The following is a 21,175-nucleotide window of genomic DNA, read 5'->3' as shown; positions in this document are numbered from 1 at the left end:
GCTATAAGGCTTATTTTTATAAAATTGCAAAAATGAAAAAATGACTAATTGCTAAAACATTTAAAACCCCACCTTTGAATGCCGAACAAGGAGTATCACTGTTCAGGTCTTCTACTCCCTCAGTTTGTTAGAGGTGGTAACCAACAGCAAAACCCCTCCGTACTACTGTCATTTGTGACATCCATGTAACAAAATACCTGTCCAGAGACTTTAAAACAGTTTAATAATAATTCACCTTAAAAGTGTATTGGCATATAATATACGCTTCTGACAATAAACAAGTCAGGCCCACCGCCTCTGTCCTAGCTTTTCATAATAAACCGAACAGATCTGTGGCATGTGATTCACCTTTTACTATGGCCCTTATCATTGGTCTGTCATCATGAAGAAACACTGTCCTATTGCATTGACTTAAGCTTACCCACAGGGCAACCATCAGGTATGCAGTCATAACATCATACATATGTACAAAATAACACTTGCCCAAAAAAAAAAAAAACTCCTCATGAAAGAGCCTAAGAAAGATTATCACTGTGAAAATCGTATAACCCAGCGTGCTCTCAAATGCAAAAAGACTTCCTGTTATATGGCCGCTTCATACACAGATAACGCAACTCAGCCCTATATGGTATACAGCATGCCTAGGCCGATAAAGCTCTCCTTTATGCGTCTGCAGCTCCTTTTAGTTCCACTACTAGAATTTCGACAAACATGGGCCAAGTATAGTTATTCTAATATTAGTTGCCACCTCTGTGGGTACAAAATCGAATACTTTACACACATTGCATGTATATGCCCAAAACTGTTTCGTGAAAGAATTAAATGGTTAAGACCAGGCTTTCTGAAAGCCGGCTGTCGTAAGGTGAATGAGGATATACAGTTCACCTTAAAAGGGGAAAACATGCAAGTGTTGTATGTTTTAGTTACATTTATGTACCTGGCAATGCAATCTGTTAACTGCAGAGGAGGAAGCCCATCGTTTTTAATCTAGTCATCGTTTAGATCACAGTTTTGAAGTTGCTTGACTGGCATCATACGTGACATAGGTTATAACTATAACTAATGCCTATTTACATTTTAGCCTTTTCTTTCTTAATTGTGAGCCGTAACGTGTAAAGTTTCACATTCAAGAGTGCCTCGATTTTGAGGGCTGCATTAGAGGCTCCATTATTTATTAATGTTGTGAGAAATTGGGCTACTGGTTGAGTGGAATGGGATCCCTGCTCAAGGTGTACTCACAGGCCTTGTCAGGGTAAGATTCAAGCAAACCCCTAATTAACCTGTGCTTATCCCTCTGGTTACTTGGCACAGAGCAGTCATGCTTAACTCGAAGGCAATGTGTAAAATATTTGTGCAACACTTCAAATAGTAATAAAGTGTAAACACCACACACAGTATCTCACACCAAGTTAGAAAAGAAAAAAAAGCAGTATTTATTAAACAAAACAAGACCAAAATGAGAAAAATCCAATCAGTAGGAGCTGTGATATGATTTTATCAAGAATTTAGTGAAAATAGTGCCAAAAAGCAGAAAGCTTCAAATCAGGATATCTGATCACACTGGACCGGTTTAAATTCACACGTTCAGACTGACCGCGATGTAGTGCAGGTCGGATACAATCACCAGGTTAGGCACGTTGTAGTTCATGTCAAGAGTCCCATTTACTTTGAAGAGGGCCACAAGGAGCAGGGAGAGCACTGTGGCAGGCTGTCGACAAAGCATGAGGAGCCAGCCGACGTCGTGTGTGTGTGGACGTTGCTGGAGTTTCCCGTTGGAGGTCCCGGCGGGTGGTCGTTGCTGCAGTAAAAAGAGTCATGATGACATAACTTCTAATTGATTGTGGTGTGAGCAGCGTGGTCTCGGTGCGAATGGGCCCATTTGCGGTCTTGAAGAGCCCAAAGGCTTGATTCCAGCACCCTCGAGCCACACCAAGGGTCCAGAACCTGAGAGGCACCACTTGCACTGCAGTTGGGTCCAGGGGCTAGTACAGGATGTTGGGGAGCCTTTTATGTCCCTAAGGCTCAGACAAGTAGGCCAGTATTCTAGAAAAATTGAGCAACCCAGGGACCTGGGCCAGACAATTATTATCAACTAGGGGGTGCCGATGGGGGGAGAGTGTATCCTTGGACTTCCATGGCAATAGTATCGTCAAGAGAATTTGTATTAAGTTTTCTTAATTAAGCGGTCAATGCATTTACTTATTGCTGTTAAATTTTAAAAATGCAGAAACGACAAAATGACCCACTATTTACACTGCTCAAATAAGATATCTGATCAGGAGGCCAGTAGACTAGCCCTTCTAGTCACTCTGGTTTCCTGGGTTAAAGATGAAGTTGCAGGTCCAGTAGAGTGGCAGTCATTGTAGCAGCACAGCAGTCCTTCCAGACAGAGATAATCCACAGGTCCAGAAGTGTACTGAAGTGGTGATGCCTGAGGTCTTCTTTTTATACGCAGTTTTGCCTTTGAAGTGGGGAGAAGCTTCTAGAGGCATGTCTTTGAAGTGCACAGATGCCCTGCCTTACTGGCTCCAGACTAACTGCAGGTGATATGCAGCCCTTTGTGTGGAGATAGGACACAGCCTGCTCAAGTTTATATGGGGCTGGGCCGAGCTCCTCTCCCACTCCTAACAGTGATGGCCCATCCAGGCACACCTGAGCTCCCTATTGTTTGTGGCTGTCTAGGAGGAATGCACAAACCCAACTGTCAACTACAGCTAGTCCTGTAACCCAAACACAGGCTGAAGGCACCAAATGGCTTGGGCAAGAAAATGCCAACTTTCTAAAAGTATTGCAATCAAAAGGAGAGAGAGGAACTAGAACAGCTAGTTAATTTCCCCTAGGGTTAAATGAACAAACAACACAAACTAGCTATTGGGATAGTGTTTGCGTACTATGTGTTAGTGTGGGAAACAGTTTGGTTTGTTATGAAGCCCCTCACCCACCAACCTAGTTGGTGGCATGCTTCATCATCGGGCCCCACCCGCGGCACCGAGTGCGCCTCTGTGTGCTGCAATGCCAGTCTACTGCGGAGCGGGTTTTTGGAACGTGAGTGTGCTGTGTTGATGTGCTGTGTGAGGTTTAAAAAGCTGTCCTTCGGGTCCCAAACAGTAAGTTTATTGGTGGGCCCCAGGCAGAAATTAAAAACAAAGGCTAGGGACGTGTAGGGGTAGACTTATGGTCTCCCACGTCCAGTGTGATCGACTAGTTTCAGCCAGTGCTTCTATTTAAACTGGCTTTCATCTGGACCTATTATGTGTGGGGGTGTTTACAGGGATATACATGACTCAGTACCCTGAATGTGTGGCACACGCTAAGGTGCTCTATGTGTGAGAGGTGTTTCCTCTCAGTTTGTACACCTATCTATAGGGGACAAGCTCCAAGGATCTCCTGCCGGTAGGGCAGGACTCTTATGCACTTTGCCAGGGTCTCCAGACCCGTAGAAACACCTGTCGTCCGAACGCGAGATCCGTTGGACTCGCGGCTGGACGACAGGTGTTTCTACGGGTCAGGAGACCCTGGCAAAGTGCATAAGGGTCCCAAACTACCGGCAGGAGATCCTTGGAGCTTGTCCCCTGTAGATAGGAGTACAGACTGAGAGGAAACACCTCTCACACATAGAGCACCTTAACGCGTGCCACAGTACAGAATAAAATTTGGAAAAACAATATACTCTCTCCTAAATCAACCTAACAGATTATCCCCTCGCAAATCTTCAAAAATCAAGGGTTTGTTAAAGAGGGTCACCAACACTATAATACTTTTCTACTGCTTTATTCCTTGAGATTCCATGTAACAAAATACCTGTCTACAGTCTTTAACATGTTTTTAACAATAAAAAATGCTAGGTCTCCTGCCTTTGTCATAACTTATTATAATATCATGTCAAACCTATGGCAAATGCAAAAAAAACAAATGATGGACGGAATGCTGAACAATGTCAAACAGTCACTCCCCAATCACAGATTTGGGCTTAAATCCATAGTTTTTTTTGCTCACCTCACTGTTTCAGTTTATACCCAGCTATCTGGGACTAAATCATAACATGTCTTCCACAATAAATGAGCTAAGCCTACTGCTTTTGTCAAAACTTTTTATAATAACATGTCAAACCTAAGACAAATTACATCCTTGGCTTGTCTCCGTAACCAATTCACACCTACTATATATAGAGCATATGCTTTTCAATAAGTCATTATATGTAATAAGAGCACTTTTTTCAGTAGACACACACAACTTCTGCCCAATTAAATGGTGTAGTTATTGAAATCGGAATTGAGGTGGATCTACTACATCTCTCCAGTTGTGCTCTTTTTCTGTTAATCACATAAGGTCAATGATAGCTGTGCTTTCATCCCAAAACCAAAAAGTCTCACTTGCTCTTGGTGTTCTTGGCTGTACCAGGTAAATTGTTGCATCTTGCCAGCTTTCCGTTGGTTAGATTAGGCCATTTGTTCCAAGTCACTTTGTTCATGGGATAGCTTTTCTAACAGCAGAGCGTCCTCTCCTAAAGCGAAACGGTAACTGCTTTTTTCTCTTATACAGACTGAATTGGTAACATGGATAAGGGGCGCGCAGCTACGAGTATGGCAAATGTTAGGGTTCCAGAATATTTTTAGCGACTGCTACTAGGCAGAAAAGGAAGGTTACCAGACTTCCTTAAGTGTCCTGGACTAGTCCAAGATGTAAACTAATTCTAGATTCCTGCCGAGCAGTCTAATTCAACTTCTTATATTAAAAAAAAAAAAAAAACTAACAGTGTGGTATTTCAACAAAAAATTATTAAATCACAGGTATAAGAGCAAAAGTCCCAATTCTCATCCAGTGAACATTCAGACACCCGAATCTTGAAATGCGTTTTATCCGTGTTTAATTTCCAAGTTTCAAAGTTCAATCCAAATTGTCCTTAATTCAATCAAAAAGTCTATTCGATTTCAAAGTTCATTCCAAATATTTCACAAGGTTCAAAGAACATCCACTGCAGCCAACACGTGTTTCGTTGGGCATTTATCTCATGCTTTTTTCTCTTGCATGACCTAGCTGGCTACTATGGCCTGATGCGGAGCTTTCCCATGGAGAACATATATGTCTCGCCCTTCAAAATGGCGGCTCCCTCCAGTGAGGAGAGCTGCACTTTGAACCCAATGAGAAAGTACAAGAAAAATAAATCCTACTGCCACCTATTGCTATTGATGATAGAGCCTTTCAAAATACAACTACAGACTTTGGGATTAAAGTGTGAAAAAAGTCGCCAACATTGTTTTCTTAAGCACCTTTATCTGAATGCCACGCTTTGCTGAGACTCTTGCACAGCTTCAGCACCCTCCTTAGCTCGGCAAATGCGATTTTCTGTTTGGAGAGGCGGATCAAACTCGCCTCGCTGATTTTATTTGCGGATGCATCGTATCCCCACAGGGTATTTTCAGACAATGCGAGAAAATGATTGTATGTTTGCTGGCCGAAAGATTCAATTAACCAATACGAATGTTTTTGTTGCTTGCCGGAGAGCAGCGATTTAGATTTGAAGGCAAAGTTTGTCATGTACAAATAACGCGTCTTCCGCTTATGACATCCCCAGGGCTTAACACGCATCAGCAAACACATAGTCATTTTTCTCGCAAGTTTTTAGAAAGTGTGTAATATTGTCCCTGCTGTTTCACATAGAGAAGAGCCACTTGATGACTAAATGTTGCACTATAAAGGGTGATTTTGTTCCTGTTATATTGTAATACATGTGTACATGTGCGTGTGTGTTTATGTAGATTTAAGGTTTTAAAATTGGGGCCCACTGATTAGGGTGGAAGCCAGCCCCACAGAACTGTAGTGTCACACTGGGTGAGCCTCCCCGGTCTTCTACCAATACTTGATTCTACTAGCCAAGAGAAATAAACTGTTCTTCTGCATACAGGTTGTTTAATTGTAACTTATTAGAGTGGTGTTAGAAATGGGTTCTGTAGTTGACAGTGGTATGTACCCTGTCCAAGTAGGGACCCTCTCTCTAGTCAAGGTCATTGAGTTACACACCTAAGATAACCCCTTCTCATCCCCTGGGTAGATTATCCAGGAGCAGTCTGGCTTATCCCAGAGGCAAGGTGTTAAGTATATGTACACACAGAGAAAGTAACACAGTGAAAACACACCAGTTTAAAAAAAGTGAGTAAGACAAGACCAAAACGACAAAAATCCAATATTTACAAGTCCAGATATGAATTTTCAAACATTAAATAAAGTTGTAGTTCTTAAAAATCAATGGTTGCGCTAGATCAGAAAAAAGTACCTTAGATGTTTCAAAAATCAACTACGATGCGAGGCTCAGGGGAGGTGAGGTGCCGAAAAAGCAGGCGATGCGTCGGTTCCTTACTGCTGCAGGGGAGGTGATGCATTGGTTACTTACTGCTAGGCAGGGGAGGTGAGGTGTTGGTTCCTTACTGTTGCAGGGGAGGTGATGCATCGTTTTCGGGCACGCTGCCTTGGTTCCTCAGTGCAGTACAATGTCGACAAAGAAAATGGTGCCCTGGGGGCGATGCATCGAAAGTCAAGTTGCATTTTGTCGATTCCACAGCATTGAAGCAAGCGCTGCGTCAGAGTCTGGGTGATGCGTCATGGACTTCGGTGATGGGGTGCTTGAGACTCACGCAGCAGCAGTTCGTCTGAGGCACAGTGACGAAAAGCTGGGGCCTGCGTTGTAAGCCACGGTCATTGCGTCAAGCGGGAACCACGCTTCTGTACAGGCAGCAGCAATGCGTCGAGTTTTGGCGATGCTGTGCCGATTCCAAACAACGCTTGGCGTCGATGCATGGATTTTCTTCTCTGGATTAACAGATCTCACTTCCAAAAAACTGGATTTAGCACCACTTGGCAAGACAGTATGGTGGCAGAGGACCAGTACTTATGCCCATTTCAGCCTTTGAAGTAGGCAAACTTCAAAGGAAAGTCTTTGTAGTCCAGAAGACCCTACCTTTCCCTGCCCTGACACACTACAGGGGTAGGAGACTTCTTTATGTGAGAACAAGCACAGCCCTATTCAGGTGTCCGTGTCAACTCCTCCCAACACTCTACTTCGGGAAGACCCATCAGCCTGTTGATGGGCCATCAGGAGATGCAGGGCACATCTCAGCTCCCTTTGTGTGACTGTCTAGAGTGAATGCACACACAGCCAAACTGTCATTCTGACCCAAATGTGTAATCAGAGACTGGCAGAGGCACAGAATGGTTTAAGTACGACAATGTTCACTTTCTAAATGTGACATTTTCAAACCTGCTATTTAAAAAACAACTTCACTAAAAAAAAGTATTTTTAAATTGAGTCCAGAGACCCCCAACCTCCAATTTTCTATCAGCTTCCAATTGGCAGATAAACAAGGCAGCTCCAATGCTAACCTGTGGAGAGAGAGGCTTTGCTGTAATGAAAAACGAAATTAGCAGTATTTTTCACTAGCAGGACATGTAAAGCACAGCAGTACATGCCCTACCTTTTGAATACATTGCACCCTGCCCATGGGGCTACATTGGCCGTAGCCTAGGGGTGCCTTACATGTAATAAAAGAGAAGGTTTGAACCTGGCAAGTGGGTGCACGTGCCAGGTCAACATGCCAGTTTAAAACTGCACACACAAACACTGCAGGCCTGAGACATCTTTTCAGGGATACTCGTGTGGATGGCACAATCAGTGCTGCAGGCCCACTAATAGCATTTGATGTACAGGCTCTGGGCTCTCATGGTGCACTGTACTAGGGACTTACTAGTGAATCCAATTCGCCAATCCGGTAGAAACTGATTACCATTACATTTTGGGGATAGAGCATATGCATGTTAGCACTGGATAGCAGTTGTAAGGTGCCCAGAATCCTGAAACTAACAAGAAGAAGGTCAGAAAAATACAAGAGGAAGACAAAAAAGTTTGGGTAGAACCCTGCAAAAAGTGGCAGGTCCATTAAGAGGCCAGCTAATTATAACTTCCACCCCTCCCATGCCCTATTCTTGACCTCACATATCACATCGCTCATGACCTGTTCAAAGACATCATTGTTGATATTCCTGGTGACATGCCAACTTGTGTCTTATTGATTGCCCACAAGTGGTCGGCTGTCTGTAAAAGCTTTGCTACATGGCCAGGGTTATGCATAGTAGGTGCTTACTCTCATAAGGGACTTCAGTGTCTGGAAGAAGAGGTCTTCTCATGAATAGTTGTGCAAAGATGTGAAGACTGTGAACACACAAGGACGTTGCTCACCTATGTGTGCTTGATTGCTCACAAGAGGTCAGCTATCTGCAAAGTGTTTGGTACAGGGTGAAAGCTGTGCACAGTAAGTGCGTTCACCATCTCAGAGGGCTTGGGTGTGTAGAAGGAGTGATCTTTCCAAAGGAACAGGTCTGCACAGGGTGAAAACTGTTCGCATCCATGTGTGCTTGATTGCTTACGAGAGGTCAACGTACTGCAAAAGAATCAGTACAGGATAAAGGCTGTGCGTAGTAAGGACCTATTGGGGCTTGGATGTCTGGATGGAGTGAGTTCTCCATGAAAGGTTGTTCAGAAGGCACAGATTGCCTACAGCACAGGCTTGCCCACTCCTATCGCATTTATTGCCCACATGAGTTTGGCTATCCACAATGTCTTTGGCATAGGGCGAAGGCTTTCCATAGGACAATAGTTCACGTAGGGGAGCTTGTAAGTATGAATGGCTATGTTTGGTATACATGATTCTGCCCAGTTTAATACTTAATTTTATATTTGAAATACTTTACAGGCTTCTAGAGTAATTTGAAAAGCAGTAGGTTTGATTATGTCAGCAGTGACGTCATAAGTTATGTTATCTATTATGTCATTTGAGATCTCATTATTGATGTCATCAGTGATGTAGTTGAACATGTCATGAATAATGTGAGGTCATACGCATGGATGGCGAGCGCAATTTCTAGTTAGTTCAGTGAACTATAACTTATGAATTCCAATTTATGTGCATTAAAATGTGATTTTATGACTGACATTTTCACCTAGCTGTAACATCAATATAACCTTTGGTGTTTACAGAGAATTGCTAGGATTTTGTTTACGTTAAGTAAGATATTACTACAATACCTAACTGTATCATCACTTTAAACTTTTTCAGTGGATTTTGGGGAGGACGTGGCGGGGGGTGAAAACGTAATCTAACATGTAATTACCATATCTGACTATATTGTCACCTTAACCTTTGTTTTTTCAGTGATTTCTTTTTCTTTTTTTACATAGTCAGAGGATTGTATTACCTTACCCACCCTCCTGGGGTGACCAGTGAGGTTTTCTCCGGCATTCTTACTGGCTTGGTCCACATTATTAGTTTTTTGCATGTGTTTTATTCGACCCTATCGTTGTCTGAAACACGTACTGTAGTACATTCGGAACAGGAAACACTGCAATCGGAGTTTAGGTGCCCTAATTATGATCCATCCTTGAACTTTAAATGTATATATTTATACCATAATTATGGGCCAAAAATTCCAAAAGAAATAACTTTACCCATAACAGGTTTCTCGAGAGTTTGGTTGAGATGCTGCGTTTTTCGACTATGGTGATAATTGTATTTCTCTGCATAGTTGTTGTTGCTCGCCGACATGCGAGCGGAAGCAGTGACAGTGACCTCCATAGCCCTTGTGATGAGGGAAGCTAGATTTGAGTGACCGCTTGGGAGAGGTCATTTAAACAGGTGTGCTTATTGGAGGAATACTGTGCCATTGCCCCATCGGGGTATCACAGAAGCTTCCAGGCTTCTTGTGGAATTTATAGCGCGACCCAAATATTTATTCCGAGTACTGATGAACCAGCATCACGAGGAGCCAAATTATCATTCAAACTGTCATGAAGTTTGTTGCTAAATTACTGTGCTCACGTTTTTAACATGCAAATTGTCTATTAAGGATACACAGCATTATGGCACGCTGCAGGGGTGCAATCCTTCCGCGAGAAAAACTGATGCTGTCTCTCTGTTGTTAGCATTACTTTTCTGTTCGTTACGCCTCTCAGCTAAGATATTCAATAAGCATGCCGAATGAGCACTTCCACAGCCACAAATCTCAGTATTTTTCTCTGGCGAGGTAATTCTACGCGTTTGGAACAATTCAAGTCTAGGTGAAGAAACTGTTTGGTTTCTGTTCCTGGGTGTTGTACCTGGCTCCTTTTTCAGGTTTATCCCCAAATTTTTTGCCTTTTGCCTCCTATTTTTCGGACCGGTTTTTGTCGGCTTTAGGACTCTGGGCAGTTTACCGCTGCTGATCAGTGCTAAAGTGCATATGCTATCTATATAAATTGTGATTATGATTGGTTGTCCTTGATTGGCATATTTTATTCACTGGTAAGTCCCTAGTAAAATGCACTATTATGTATGCCTAGAGCCTGTAAATCAAATGCTACTAGTGGGCCTGCAACACTGGTTGTGCCACCCACACGAGTAGCCCTGTAAACTTTTCTTAGGCTGGCCATTGCAGTGTCTGTGAGTGCAGTTATAAACTGGCACGTCAACCTGGCAAGTGCACCCACTTGCCAGGCCCGAACCTTACCTTTCATTACATGTAAGGCACCCCTAAGATTGGCCCAAGATAATCCCATGGGCAGGGTGCTATGTATGTGAAAGGTAGGACATGTAGTTGTATGTTTTACATGTCCTAGTAGCGAACCACTGTGTATTTTGCAAGGACTAGTAATAGTCTGAGTTGTGTATGTTGGATCTTTTGTCATTTTGGTCTTGTTTGGTTTAAACAAAGATAATTTATTTTTCTAATCTGGTGTGTTGTTCATTTGTAGAGTTTTCACTGAGTTACTGTGTGTGTTTTGTACAAATACTGTACTTTTTGCCTCTGAGATAGGCCTGACTGCTCGTGCCAAGCTACAATCAGTGTGAGCACGGGTTATCATAGGTGTGTAATCCTCTTATCCTGTCTAGAAGGAAGGGTCCGTATTTGGACAGGGTAGATACTACTGCCAACTAGAGACCCCCCATTTCTAACACTGGAACCTGGAACCTGGAAAACTATCCCACCCTGATCCTCGAGTGTGTGTGTATATATTAGTATTACCTTTATTCCTATGAAATTGTCTCTTTACATTTTTTGACAATCTCTCCAAGTTCATAATAGTTTTTCATCTGCCCCATCAATAGACTATATCCTTGGTCTATGAGAAGGGTTTGTGACTTTCCATACTGTTGTTTCTAAGTCGATCCTTCTCTGACCCAGCCTTTTACAACTGCTGGTTGGTGCACCACAAGAATATCCAAGAAGTTTATCTTGCCACTCGTGCAGTGCCTTTGCCCTACTCATTACACTCTGATCATCCACTTGTTAAAAGGGTAGAAGTGGTGCAATATGTATGTAATTTATTTCAGGGTTGTAGTAGGAAAAGGATTTATTTACTTGAAAAAATTATTTCTATATGAAGTTTAAAAAAAATCAAAAACATGAAATATACTGCTTGTTTACACGAATCCTGAATCTTCATTTTTAGGTCGAGCAAAACAGCGTTTGAGGCCCTATGGGAGACTGGGAGGGGAAGAACCGACCGGACACAGATGTAGGTGTGATAAAGGCTGCTTTATTGGGAAACAGGTGCATCCTGAAAACATACCCCAACCTTGGCCTTTGCCGTACAAAACTAGGCCTAACTAATTATACATGTACCTGACCAGAAACCCCCACCCCCTCCCCTAAACCGTTCCCCGCCAACAACATAACATCATTATCAATAAACCAACACTTTTCTCACTGTTTCAACATCAGCCCTCTGTACACTCCCTCTCCTCAGCCAGTAAAACTCCTTCCTCCTATCCTACCTCCCCCGTTTAACTAGAAAAAGTGCCATCCGACATAATCATTGCAGCACCTGCCCCCAGCGACAACACTACCCGAAGCCCTAACACAGAAAGCACCTGCTTCACAACATCCCCTGGGCAACCGGTCTAGCATCATCTCCCGTGACAACTAGCCCCTCCACCCCTTGAAACTCGATCTAAGGGTGGGTGGGTGGGACAACGCTTCACTACGCCCCCCGGCTGCTGGGTCACTGTCCACGAAATGGTGCCCAGTGACTCAAAATGGCCGGTTTTAACCCCACTAGCCCAAAAGGAGCCCAACCCTACTAACTAGCCCAAACCCATATCCCTTCCTGTGTCCCTATCTAACTCTTCCCCCCTCCCCTTCCTCCCGGAGCCCCAAACTTCCCCGGGGGGGAGAGCCTCCCTCCGGTAGGCCATCCCCCGCAAAGCCCATTGGGGCCCATCGGGAGACGGGGAGGGGAAGAACCGACCGGACACAGATGTAGGTGTGATAAAGGCCGCTTTATTGGGAAACAGGTGCATCCTGAAAACATACCCCAACCTTGGCCTTTGCCGTACAAAACTAGGCCTAACTAATTATACATGTACCTGACCAGAAACCCCCACCCCCTCCCCTAAACCGTTCCCCGCCAACAACATAACATCATTATCAATAAACCAACACTTTTCTCACTGTTTCTACATCAGCCCTCTGTACACTCCCTCTCCTCAGCCAGTAAAACTCCTTCCTCCTATCCTACCCCCCCCGTTTAACTAGGAAAAGCGCCACTCGAAAGCCCCCACCAGGCTTTCGACCCCCCCCTTAGGGCCCCTGCACCTTTGGATACCTGCGCACCCCTATTGCCCGGTCTAACGCCTCCTTCAATTGCACGATATATAGCTCCAGCCCATATCTCGACAAATGAACACCATCCTCAAGAAAAAAGTAGACCGCCCCATACCTCAGTTCCGGGTGTTCCATCCTCCCCACCCCTTCCTTGTCACAAAAGGCCCGCATCTCTCTGTTAATCTTCCTCCTAGTCCTATCTATAGCCCCCGGTCTCTCCGCTCCCCTCCAACACCTCCTGGGTATGAACTCGGACCATATGACATAGCACCCTGCCCACTGCCTCTTGATTTCCAGCAAGTCCCTTCTCATTTGCTTTACCAGCGCCAGTCCCTTGCACTGCACCAAGTCGTTCTCCCCCAGGTGAATGACCACAACATCTGGGCAGATCCCCCCCCTCACAACATTGTTCAAAACCGGCACCAACTCGTGCCAACGCATGCCCCCTGTGCCCCTCCAATGACACCTAAACAAATTCTCGTCCAGCTCCAGATTGAGGTTCCTGCATTTTTCCCACTCAGCCCTCTCCGCTCTTTTGACAAACGAATGGCCCACCACATATATGGACACCGCTGCCGCCGTAGGCCCCGCCACCGCACCTGTAAAGAGACATATGTAAGCAGCGAGCCCAACATCCATTCTTAATCCAACGCTACCCCTCGCAACCTAACATACGACTTATAGCAGTCTGATTTCCAGCGCCCCAGCCGTTTGATTTCCTCCTTCCCCCAGCCTTTCCGCGCTGCCTCTGTCGCTGCCCCGATGCGAAATGAATGCGTTCCAAACTCCCCCGGGTCCTCACCCATAGACCGCAGGGCGTGCCGCAGGACCCACAACAACTGCGCCGCCGTCACACGACCCCCTTCTCTCCTGCCAAAGACCTCCGCAACATCCTGTCCCCCTTCTTCTGCCAGCCGTCTCCCCCACCCCGCCGGGCACACCGCCTCCGTTCCCCCTGGACCCAACAAGACCCACGTACCCTTCCCCCGCTGATCAGTCTTGGACCGCCGAAGCCGCAGCGCTACTTCCTGGCCTTCGATCTCCACATCCCCCCACCTCAAACCTGCATCACCCCTCAGACCCACCAACTCCGACACCCGAAAAGCTCCAAAGTACAGCCACGACATCAACGTGGAAAACCGCACCGTCTCCGCCCGATCCCTGCACACCCGCGGTAACTGGCCCACCAGGCCTGCCAACATGTCTTCCGTAATCGGCCGCCTCTTCCGCGCTCGAGCCCCTCTCTCCCTCTCCCAACCTTCCAGAAGTCTCCCCCCCAATTCTCCCGCCGAGGGTGCATACCCCCACCACAGCTTGCCCATGAAGGCCACACCTGCCAGTTTACCCGCGATGGTCACTCTCGCCAAACCTTTTTCCATCAACCCCAGCATGAAACGCACCACCTGCTCCTCCCGACACCACTTGCCCCGCTGCCTTACCGCTCCAAAGCGCAGAAATTCTGTCCAGGCCTGCTCGTAACTCTTCCATGTGGACGCTGCCAGGGATGACCTCACCAACTGAACGACCCGCGCTCTCCCACTAACCACATCTCCTTCGGCACCTCCGTCTTGACCGCCGCTGCCTCCGTGGCTAGCCCATGGAACCTCCGCCACTGAGAACGAGACAAAGCATCTGCAATGTCATTGTCCACTCCCGGCACATGCCTAGCCTGAAACAAGATATCGTGTTCCAAGCACCTCAAGACGAAAACGCGCATCAGCTTCAGCACCTGGGGTTCCCTTGCGGACTGCCGGTTCACTACCTGCACCACTGACATATTGTCCACCTTGAACAACACCCGCCTGTGCGCCAACTCCTGCGCCTACACTGTCACGGCCACCACCAGCGGGAACAGCTCCAAGAAAGCAATGCTCCTACCCCCTGCCTGCCACTGCTCCGGCCATTGTTCCGCGCACCATCTGCCTGCCCAGTAGATTCCAAAACCTCCAACTCCCGCCGCATCCGATGACATCGTCACGTCCCACTCCCAGTCCTCCGGGGGTGCCATGGGCACGCCATTGAAACGCTCCAAAAACGCCAACCACATGTTCAGATCCTCCTTCGCGCCCGCCGAGATCCGCACATGATGATGCGGTCGTGTCAAACCGGACAATGCCAAACCCAGCCGCCGACAGAAAGTCCGCCCCGCGCGCACCACGCGACAAGCGAAATTCAAATGCCCCAGCAACACCTGAACCTCGCGCACCAACACTTTCTGCCTGGCCAACATGCTCTTCACCAACTCCACCATAACCGCCCGCTTCTCCTCCGGCAGGCGTGCTTCCATGGCCGCCGATTCGAGCTCTATCCCGAGGAACGACAGCACCGTGCTGAGCCCTTGCGTCTTCTCTGGGGCCAACGGAACCCCCAGGTGACCCATCAGGTCCGTAAAACTGTCCAGACTCTGCTGGCAGTCCGTCGAACCGGGCGGACCCACCAGGAAGAAGTCGTCCAGGTAATGCGTAATCGCCTCAGAGCCTGTGCGCCAGGAAAAAGCCCACTGCAAAAAGGAGCTAAATCGTTCAAACAAGGCGCACGACACGGAACACCCCATAGGAAGCGCTCTGTCCACAAAAATTTGCCCATCAAGCGGAATTCCCAGCAACTGATGATCCGCCGGGTGAACCGGCAGCAACCGAAAAGCCGATTTCACATCGCACTTCGCCATGAACGCCCCTGTGCCCGCCGTCGTCACCAAACGCCTCGCGACGTCCACGGACGAGTACGACACAGACGCCAACTCTGCCGAGATAAAGTCGTTCACCGATGCGCCCTCCGGCCACGAGAGATGTTGAATCAGTCGGAATTGGCCCTGCTCTTTTTTCGGGACCACTCCAATGGGGGAAATGATAAAGTCTGGCAACGGCGCCTCTGCAAAAGGCCCCGACATCCTCCCCTCCCTCACTTCCTTAAAGAGCTTCTCCCGGACGATACCTTTGTGTGCGTTCACGGACTTCAGGTTCTCCGCCCACCGAGCGATCCGCGGACCCTCGTACCCCAACCGGAAACCCTCCCTGAAACCCCGACGCAGCACAGCCGCATCATCCGCCCGCAGATACGCCTCCAACAACGGTCTAGCCGATCCAGCCTAACCGGTGTACGAGCCTTTTCCCAGGGTACCTGCCCCCCCTCTACCCCCTCCCCTCCCCCTGCTGGGCCCGGGAGCCGGGTACTGGGACTGCGCTGGACCTCCCCAAGGCCCCCAGCATCGCGCCTCTGGATGTCGTCTCCCACAGGCGGAGCACTCGTGCCTGAAGCGGCACGCCTGCCGGAGACAGGAACCCTTGTTGAAATCCCAACAGGTTCCGACACCCTGACTACTTCCGGCACCTCCCGCTCCCACCCCTCCACGGGTGGGGCGGGCCGAAAAGGGGGGCGGCGCCATTGGCAACCCACTGGCCGTGAAAATGGTACGGCCAAACTTTGCCCCACTCATCGTCTGCTGGTAGAGGTCGGAGTCCAACTCCCCCCACTTAGCCTCCGGATCCGACGCCATGCGCGCCCGAAACTCCTCGTCGTAATGCGACCAAGCATTACCTCCGTAAGTCACCTGAGCCCGTCGCACTACGTCCATGTACTTGAACAGCGCGACCGCCCTATCCGGGTACTTCTCACAGTACACGCTGGCATAGATCAGAAAAGCTGCCGACCAATTCTCAATAGTGACCGGCACCTTCGGACGCCTAGCTAATTCCTGTTCCTCCTCCTTTGACCCTTCTTTGGCCATCAACTCCCTGTGCAGCAACCTCAAGATGTCTACGTACTCCCCCTTCCATATCTTTTCCTTAGTTGCCAGCGACAAGTGCGCCCCCAGTGGCTTCGCCACTCCCATGTACGGCAGCTTTTTGACCGGCACGTCACAACTCTCCTTCGCCCCCGCGCTAGGCGCCTCCGACGCACCGGCCTTCGCCACATCCCCCGTCGCCGTACCCCCCGACGCCGCGCCCCCTACCGCCTCCGTGCCCACCCCCGCATCCGCCACGTATCTGCCCTTCACCAATCGCACCTCATCTCCACCGCCAGCATCTGTCCCCACGGACCTCTGGCATCCACCATCCGCACTCCCACCCTCCTGACCTCCATGAGGCCTGCCCAAGCCACATCCCGACCCCGTACTGGTCTTACCTGGCGTCAAGGCTAGCGTCCTCACCGGATCCCGCCGCCTAACCAGGTCTGCTGGGGGGGCCGTCACTCGCGGCACCACTTGCCGGGGGCATATCTGCAAAACACTGCCAACAACATTACCAGTTTCCCCCCCGTCCTCCCGCAGTTCCCCTTCTTCCTCAGACTCCATCTCTCCCTCTCCACCCCCCATGACCGCTCCTGTCGATATCCTGCTCAGACCTGCCTTGTCTCTACATGCTGTCATCAACATTCCTAAATCTACACTCTCCATACTCCTGTCCACATTTTGGTAATCATTATTTCTTGTCATACTGCTGCTCCATCCCCGTCCCCCGGCGGCCGGAGCGACCCATCGGGAGGGGGGCGTTGGAGACCTATGACCTTGCCATCCGCTGCCCGCACGCACATGGTCCCTCGTTGGAGCGCGACCGCCCGTACTAGGCAGAGCCGGCCCATCCTCTCGGCGGGTTGGAGCCGCATGCTGCTCACCCGACCCCCTTACCAGCTGCTCCTGCCAAGAGAAAAACGGGGAAGTCCAGCATGCCGGGGCAAAACCACCGTCGCCACCCCACCCCCCTCTCCCCCCTGCCGCCGAATGTCCTCCTCGCCGCGCCGGAAGCCCCTCCTCCCAACCCCCTTCCCCCCACCCCCAAGCCCCTGTCTCGCCCCATCCCCCCATCCGCCCCCCCTCGAACCCCAGTAATCTCCGCCTCCCCTCGGCCCCCCTCCGCGACCTCCCATGGCCCCCCCGAAACCGTACTCTCCTCCGCCGTACCCCCCCCCATCCTCCCCTCCATGCCCCGTGACCCCCGAGGCATCCCCCCCGCCCCGCTACATCCTTCGCCGCTCCCCCTCGCCCACCCTCTCTGCCCCAAGCCCCGACCCCGCGGCGAAACCGGTCTACTGGGAGCCACCACGTCCTCATCTGCTGAAGACCCCAATTCTACATCAACCACTCCCCCCTCCCCGTCCCCCACCTCCTCCTACGATTCTTCAATGAGCAACGGCGACCCCCCCCTTGACTCCCCCTGCCTCTCCCTGCCCCCCTGCCTCCCCCTCCCCCACAATGGTCTCGCCCCCTTGGTCCTGCCTCCCACCCTCCTCGCCCCTTCGCGCCCCTTCTGACTCCCCCCCCCCACCCTTTGCTCCACTTCTTCATGTACTCTCCCTGCCATCCCCCCGTAGCCCCCCACCACCCCCCCAGCCTGGTATTCCTCTTAGTAGCCTGCATGCTCCCTCGGCCCCTGACAGACCCCGCCCCCCCCCTCGCGCCTCCCAGCCCCTCCTCGTGCATGGTCCCGCTCCCCCCCACCCCCCCCCAGGCCTCCCGCTCCCTTCACAAGCGGCGCCTTCTTCCGGCTGCCGCGCCCCCTCGCCGTGCCTCCTCCTCTTTTTTGTGCCCTAGCCGCCTTCGGACCGCCGCCTCGCGCCGCACCACCCCCTGCTCCCGCCCCCTCCCCTTTCTTCGCGCGCGACCACAGAGGCTCGCACGCCGCCACCGCCGCCGCGGCGCCATCTGCAGCGCGCCGCGGTGGCCTTACCCGCACGTCGTCACGCAGGAGGTCCGTCCTGCCAGCCTCCCCCAGGAGTCGTAACGCTTCCCGCACCCTGGGATCCGCCATGTTCTCTGCCGCCATAACGACACAGGTACGCTCTCCTCAGCTCCGCCGCCTCACGTAAATCTCTTTATCTCCCGCCCGGCACACTCGCCTCCTCTATGTCGCTGCTCGCTCCCCGCTGCCACAAAAAGCTACTGTTGAAACCGTCGTCAACACAAACCTAAGGCCTACCACAACCACCAACAACGCTACACTACGCCCCCCGGCTGCTGGGTCACTGTCCACGAAATGGTGCCCAGTGACCCAAAATGGCCGGTTTTAACCCCACTAGCCCAAAAGGAGCCCAACCCTACTAACTAGCCCAAACCCATATCCCTTCCTGTGTCCCTATCTAACTCTTCCCCCCTCCCCTTCCTCCCGGAGCCCCAAACTTCCCGGGGGGGGGGGGGGGAGAGCCTCCCTCCGGTCGGCCCCCCCCCCCCCCCCAAAGCCCATTGCGCTGTTGCTTAGCAACCTGTTGTATATGCTTTGGAAGTGGGACTCCGCCCATTTCTTGCCCATTCCTTTCCATTTGTCTCTGTCTACGTCCTTTACAAATCCTTGGTTGCTAATGGGCAATTGTTCCTCTTTGTCCCTCCTTTACATTTCCGCTCTCCTCCGATGCAGCACCGACTAAGTACTGTGTTTTTACACATACAATATTCATGTTTTCCTTCAAGCAATACTTTTCTTCTTCTTGTGTTCCCGGACTCAGCGCAGCACAGATTCATGTCGGCAGTGTTTTCCATTGTCCAAACTGTATTTAGTTTAAAAAACGAACAGCCCTCCCAAGCTGGAAAACAAAAGCTGTTGTTTTCCATCGCTGCAACGCCTCCGGTCGCAAGGTCAATGATTATTTTTTAAATGCCTTCTGTCCCTTTCCTATGTTTTTCAGTGATTGCTTGAGCTCATGCGAGGTCGCGCTTTAACTTTAAATATGGTGGCAGCACCTCGTGTGCAGTTGCTTTATATTTACACACAAAGCGATCACTGCATGCCGCGCCTTCGCGCTTTCACTTTAAATATTTGTTTTTTTTATGCGCCACACCACACTTCACCCATCCTCTGATTAGAGCCATCCGGTGTTTTCCTACTCACAAACGCATCATCTTCTAAAGAACAAGTCCCAGAGATTTTTTTCCTTCAGTGTAGAACAGCCCTGTACTCCCACGGCCCCCTGACGCTGAGCCCCCAGTACCTGGACCACTTGCAGTGAGTCCGGGCTTCGAAGTCATCTGCGGCTACATCCGGCTCCAAGCGTTGGTTGCTAAATTACCACCTCACATATCAGTTCCAATCTCTTAAGATCTGGGAGCGGGTATCCTGGCAGCAGTCACAGCTGTGTGGCAAACAGAGCACCGGCCCCGGGGCACTGATTGCAGGAAGGGTCGTGGCATTAAAAAACACATAACCCTCGCATGTGCCTATTCTGCGGAGACCCATACTCACCATACTTACCGGCCCCCGCATACTGCTGCTGCCGAAGGTGGGAAATAATGTCAGCCAACAAAGCCTGGTATCCGTAGTGGTCGTTGTTGGCCGCAGTTTATTAATAACCAAAGACATATTAATAACACAAACTGGTATCAAGCAATCTTCCATTTTTGAACATTACTCATCAATCATAATTGGCATATTACACATTATGACACCCTCTTCTGTAGCAGGTGTCAGTCTCTTTGTGCCCTCCTTAGTTCGAAAATGGGGCTTGTACACAACCAGTTTGTTGTCAGTCTATTGGTGCTCCAGTGGTTGGTTGCCCACGCCTTCTGCGTGTTGTGGAGGGGAGCTTTACGCTTTCCAGTCGGGAGTTAGGTCCCCAGCTCGCTACCAAATTGCGCCCTGCCGTCCGGCCGGGTCTGGGCCGCGAGTGCCGTCTCCTCCTGCTACTCCCCTCCTTTATGCCGCCACGTCACCCTGCCGTGCGGCATTCAAAAGTGAGTGGCCATCCTCTTACACACCGCCCGCCGGTGTGTTTTCTTAGCCAACCAGTGTAGGATTTCCGCTAACGCCCCTTCCCCTATCCAGCACTGCGACTTTTGCTGTTCCTTAGGTGTGGGTGGGTGGGCTTCAGTCGTTGTTGCTGTCGCGCCGATCTCCCAGCTCCTCGAATGCGATGTGCTTCTGCTGGGAGGGCGGCGTCGCTTAAATCCTCCTGAGCCCTCCATGCAGGCCTCAGGTGAGTCCCCCTGATTGGGGGGTTCAAACAAAGCCAGGTTGACCATTGGACGTCCTTTGGGGGGCGCCAGGTCAACAGGTCACTTCCGGTCGGGTGGCTGGTGCGCACCCCGTTTCCGCTGGTTCCTGTGCGCATCGAAGCGCCCAGAACCAGTTTTTCCCCGCTGGTGGCACCACGAGGGTTATGGCGCCGGCCTTCGAGCCTCCCCCACCCTTCGGGCGGGTGCGGCGGCCTCTGCAATAACCCTCGCATGTGCCGATTCTGCGGAGACCCATACTCACCATACTTACCGGCCCCCGCATACTGCTGCTGCCGAAGGTGGGAAATAATGTCAGCCAACAAAGCCTGGTATCCGTAGTGGTCGTTGTTGGCCGCAGTTTATTAATAACCAAAGACATATTAATAACACAAACTGGTATCAAGCAATCTTCCATTTTTGAACATTACTCATCAATCATAATTGGCATATTACACATTATGACACCCTCTTCTGTAGCAGGTGTCAGTCTCTTTGTGCCCTCCTTAGTTCGAAAATGGGGCTTGTACACAACCAGTTTGTTGTCAGTCTATTGGTGCTCCAGTGGTTGGTTGCCCACGCCTTCTGCGTGTTGTGGAGGGGAGCTTTACGCTTTCCAGTCGGGAG

General features: G+C 49.9%; 2 protein-coding genes across 5 annotated transcripts in view; one reads left to right on the top strand and one right to left on the bottom strand.

Annotated features, from left to right (window-relative positions):
• Positions 1-21,175, top strand: part of ELMO1 (engulfment and cell motility 1) — a 1,507,126-nt gene that overhangs the window by 1,332,244 nt on the left and 153,707 nt on the right. The gene's annotated exons all lie outside the window — the stretch shown is intronic.
• On the bottom strand, positions 13,272-16,999 carry LOC147722319 (uncharacterized). Its single transcript, XM_086966828.1, has 2 exons — positions 16,756-16,999; positions 13,272-14,242 (listed from the first exon to the last, which is right to left on the bottom strand). The coding sequence occupies exons 1-2, from the start codon at positions 16,997-16,999 to the stop codon at positions 13,272-13,274; spliced, it is 1,215 nt and encodes a 404-aa protein (XP_086822954.1).

This window comes from Lissotriton vulgaris, chromosome 4_1 (assembly GCF_964263255.1).
Source record: "Lissotriton vulgaris chromosome 4_1, aLisVul1.2, whole genome shotgun sequence".
Classification (NCBI taxonomy): Eukaryota; Metazoa; Chordata; class Amphibia; order Caudata; family Salamandridae; genus Lissotriton; species Lissotriton vulgaris.
This window is presented reverse-complemented; position numbering and strand designations above follow the sequence as displayed.

Bases quoted from the DNA above. Each gene is read 5' to 3' on its own strand.
- LOC147722319 (XM_086966828.1), bottom strand. From the start codon at position 16,999: ATGACAGCATGTAGAGACAAGGCAGGTCTGAGCAGGATATCGACAGGA. The intron at 14,243-16,755 runs GTAAGACCAGTA...TCTCGTTCTCAG, and splicing joins GACGCTAGCCTTGACGCCAG to TGGCGGAGGTTCCATGGGCT.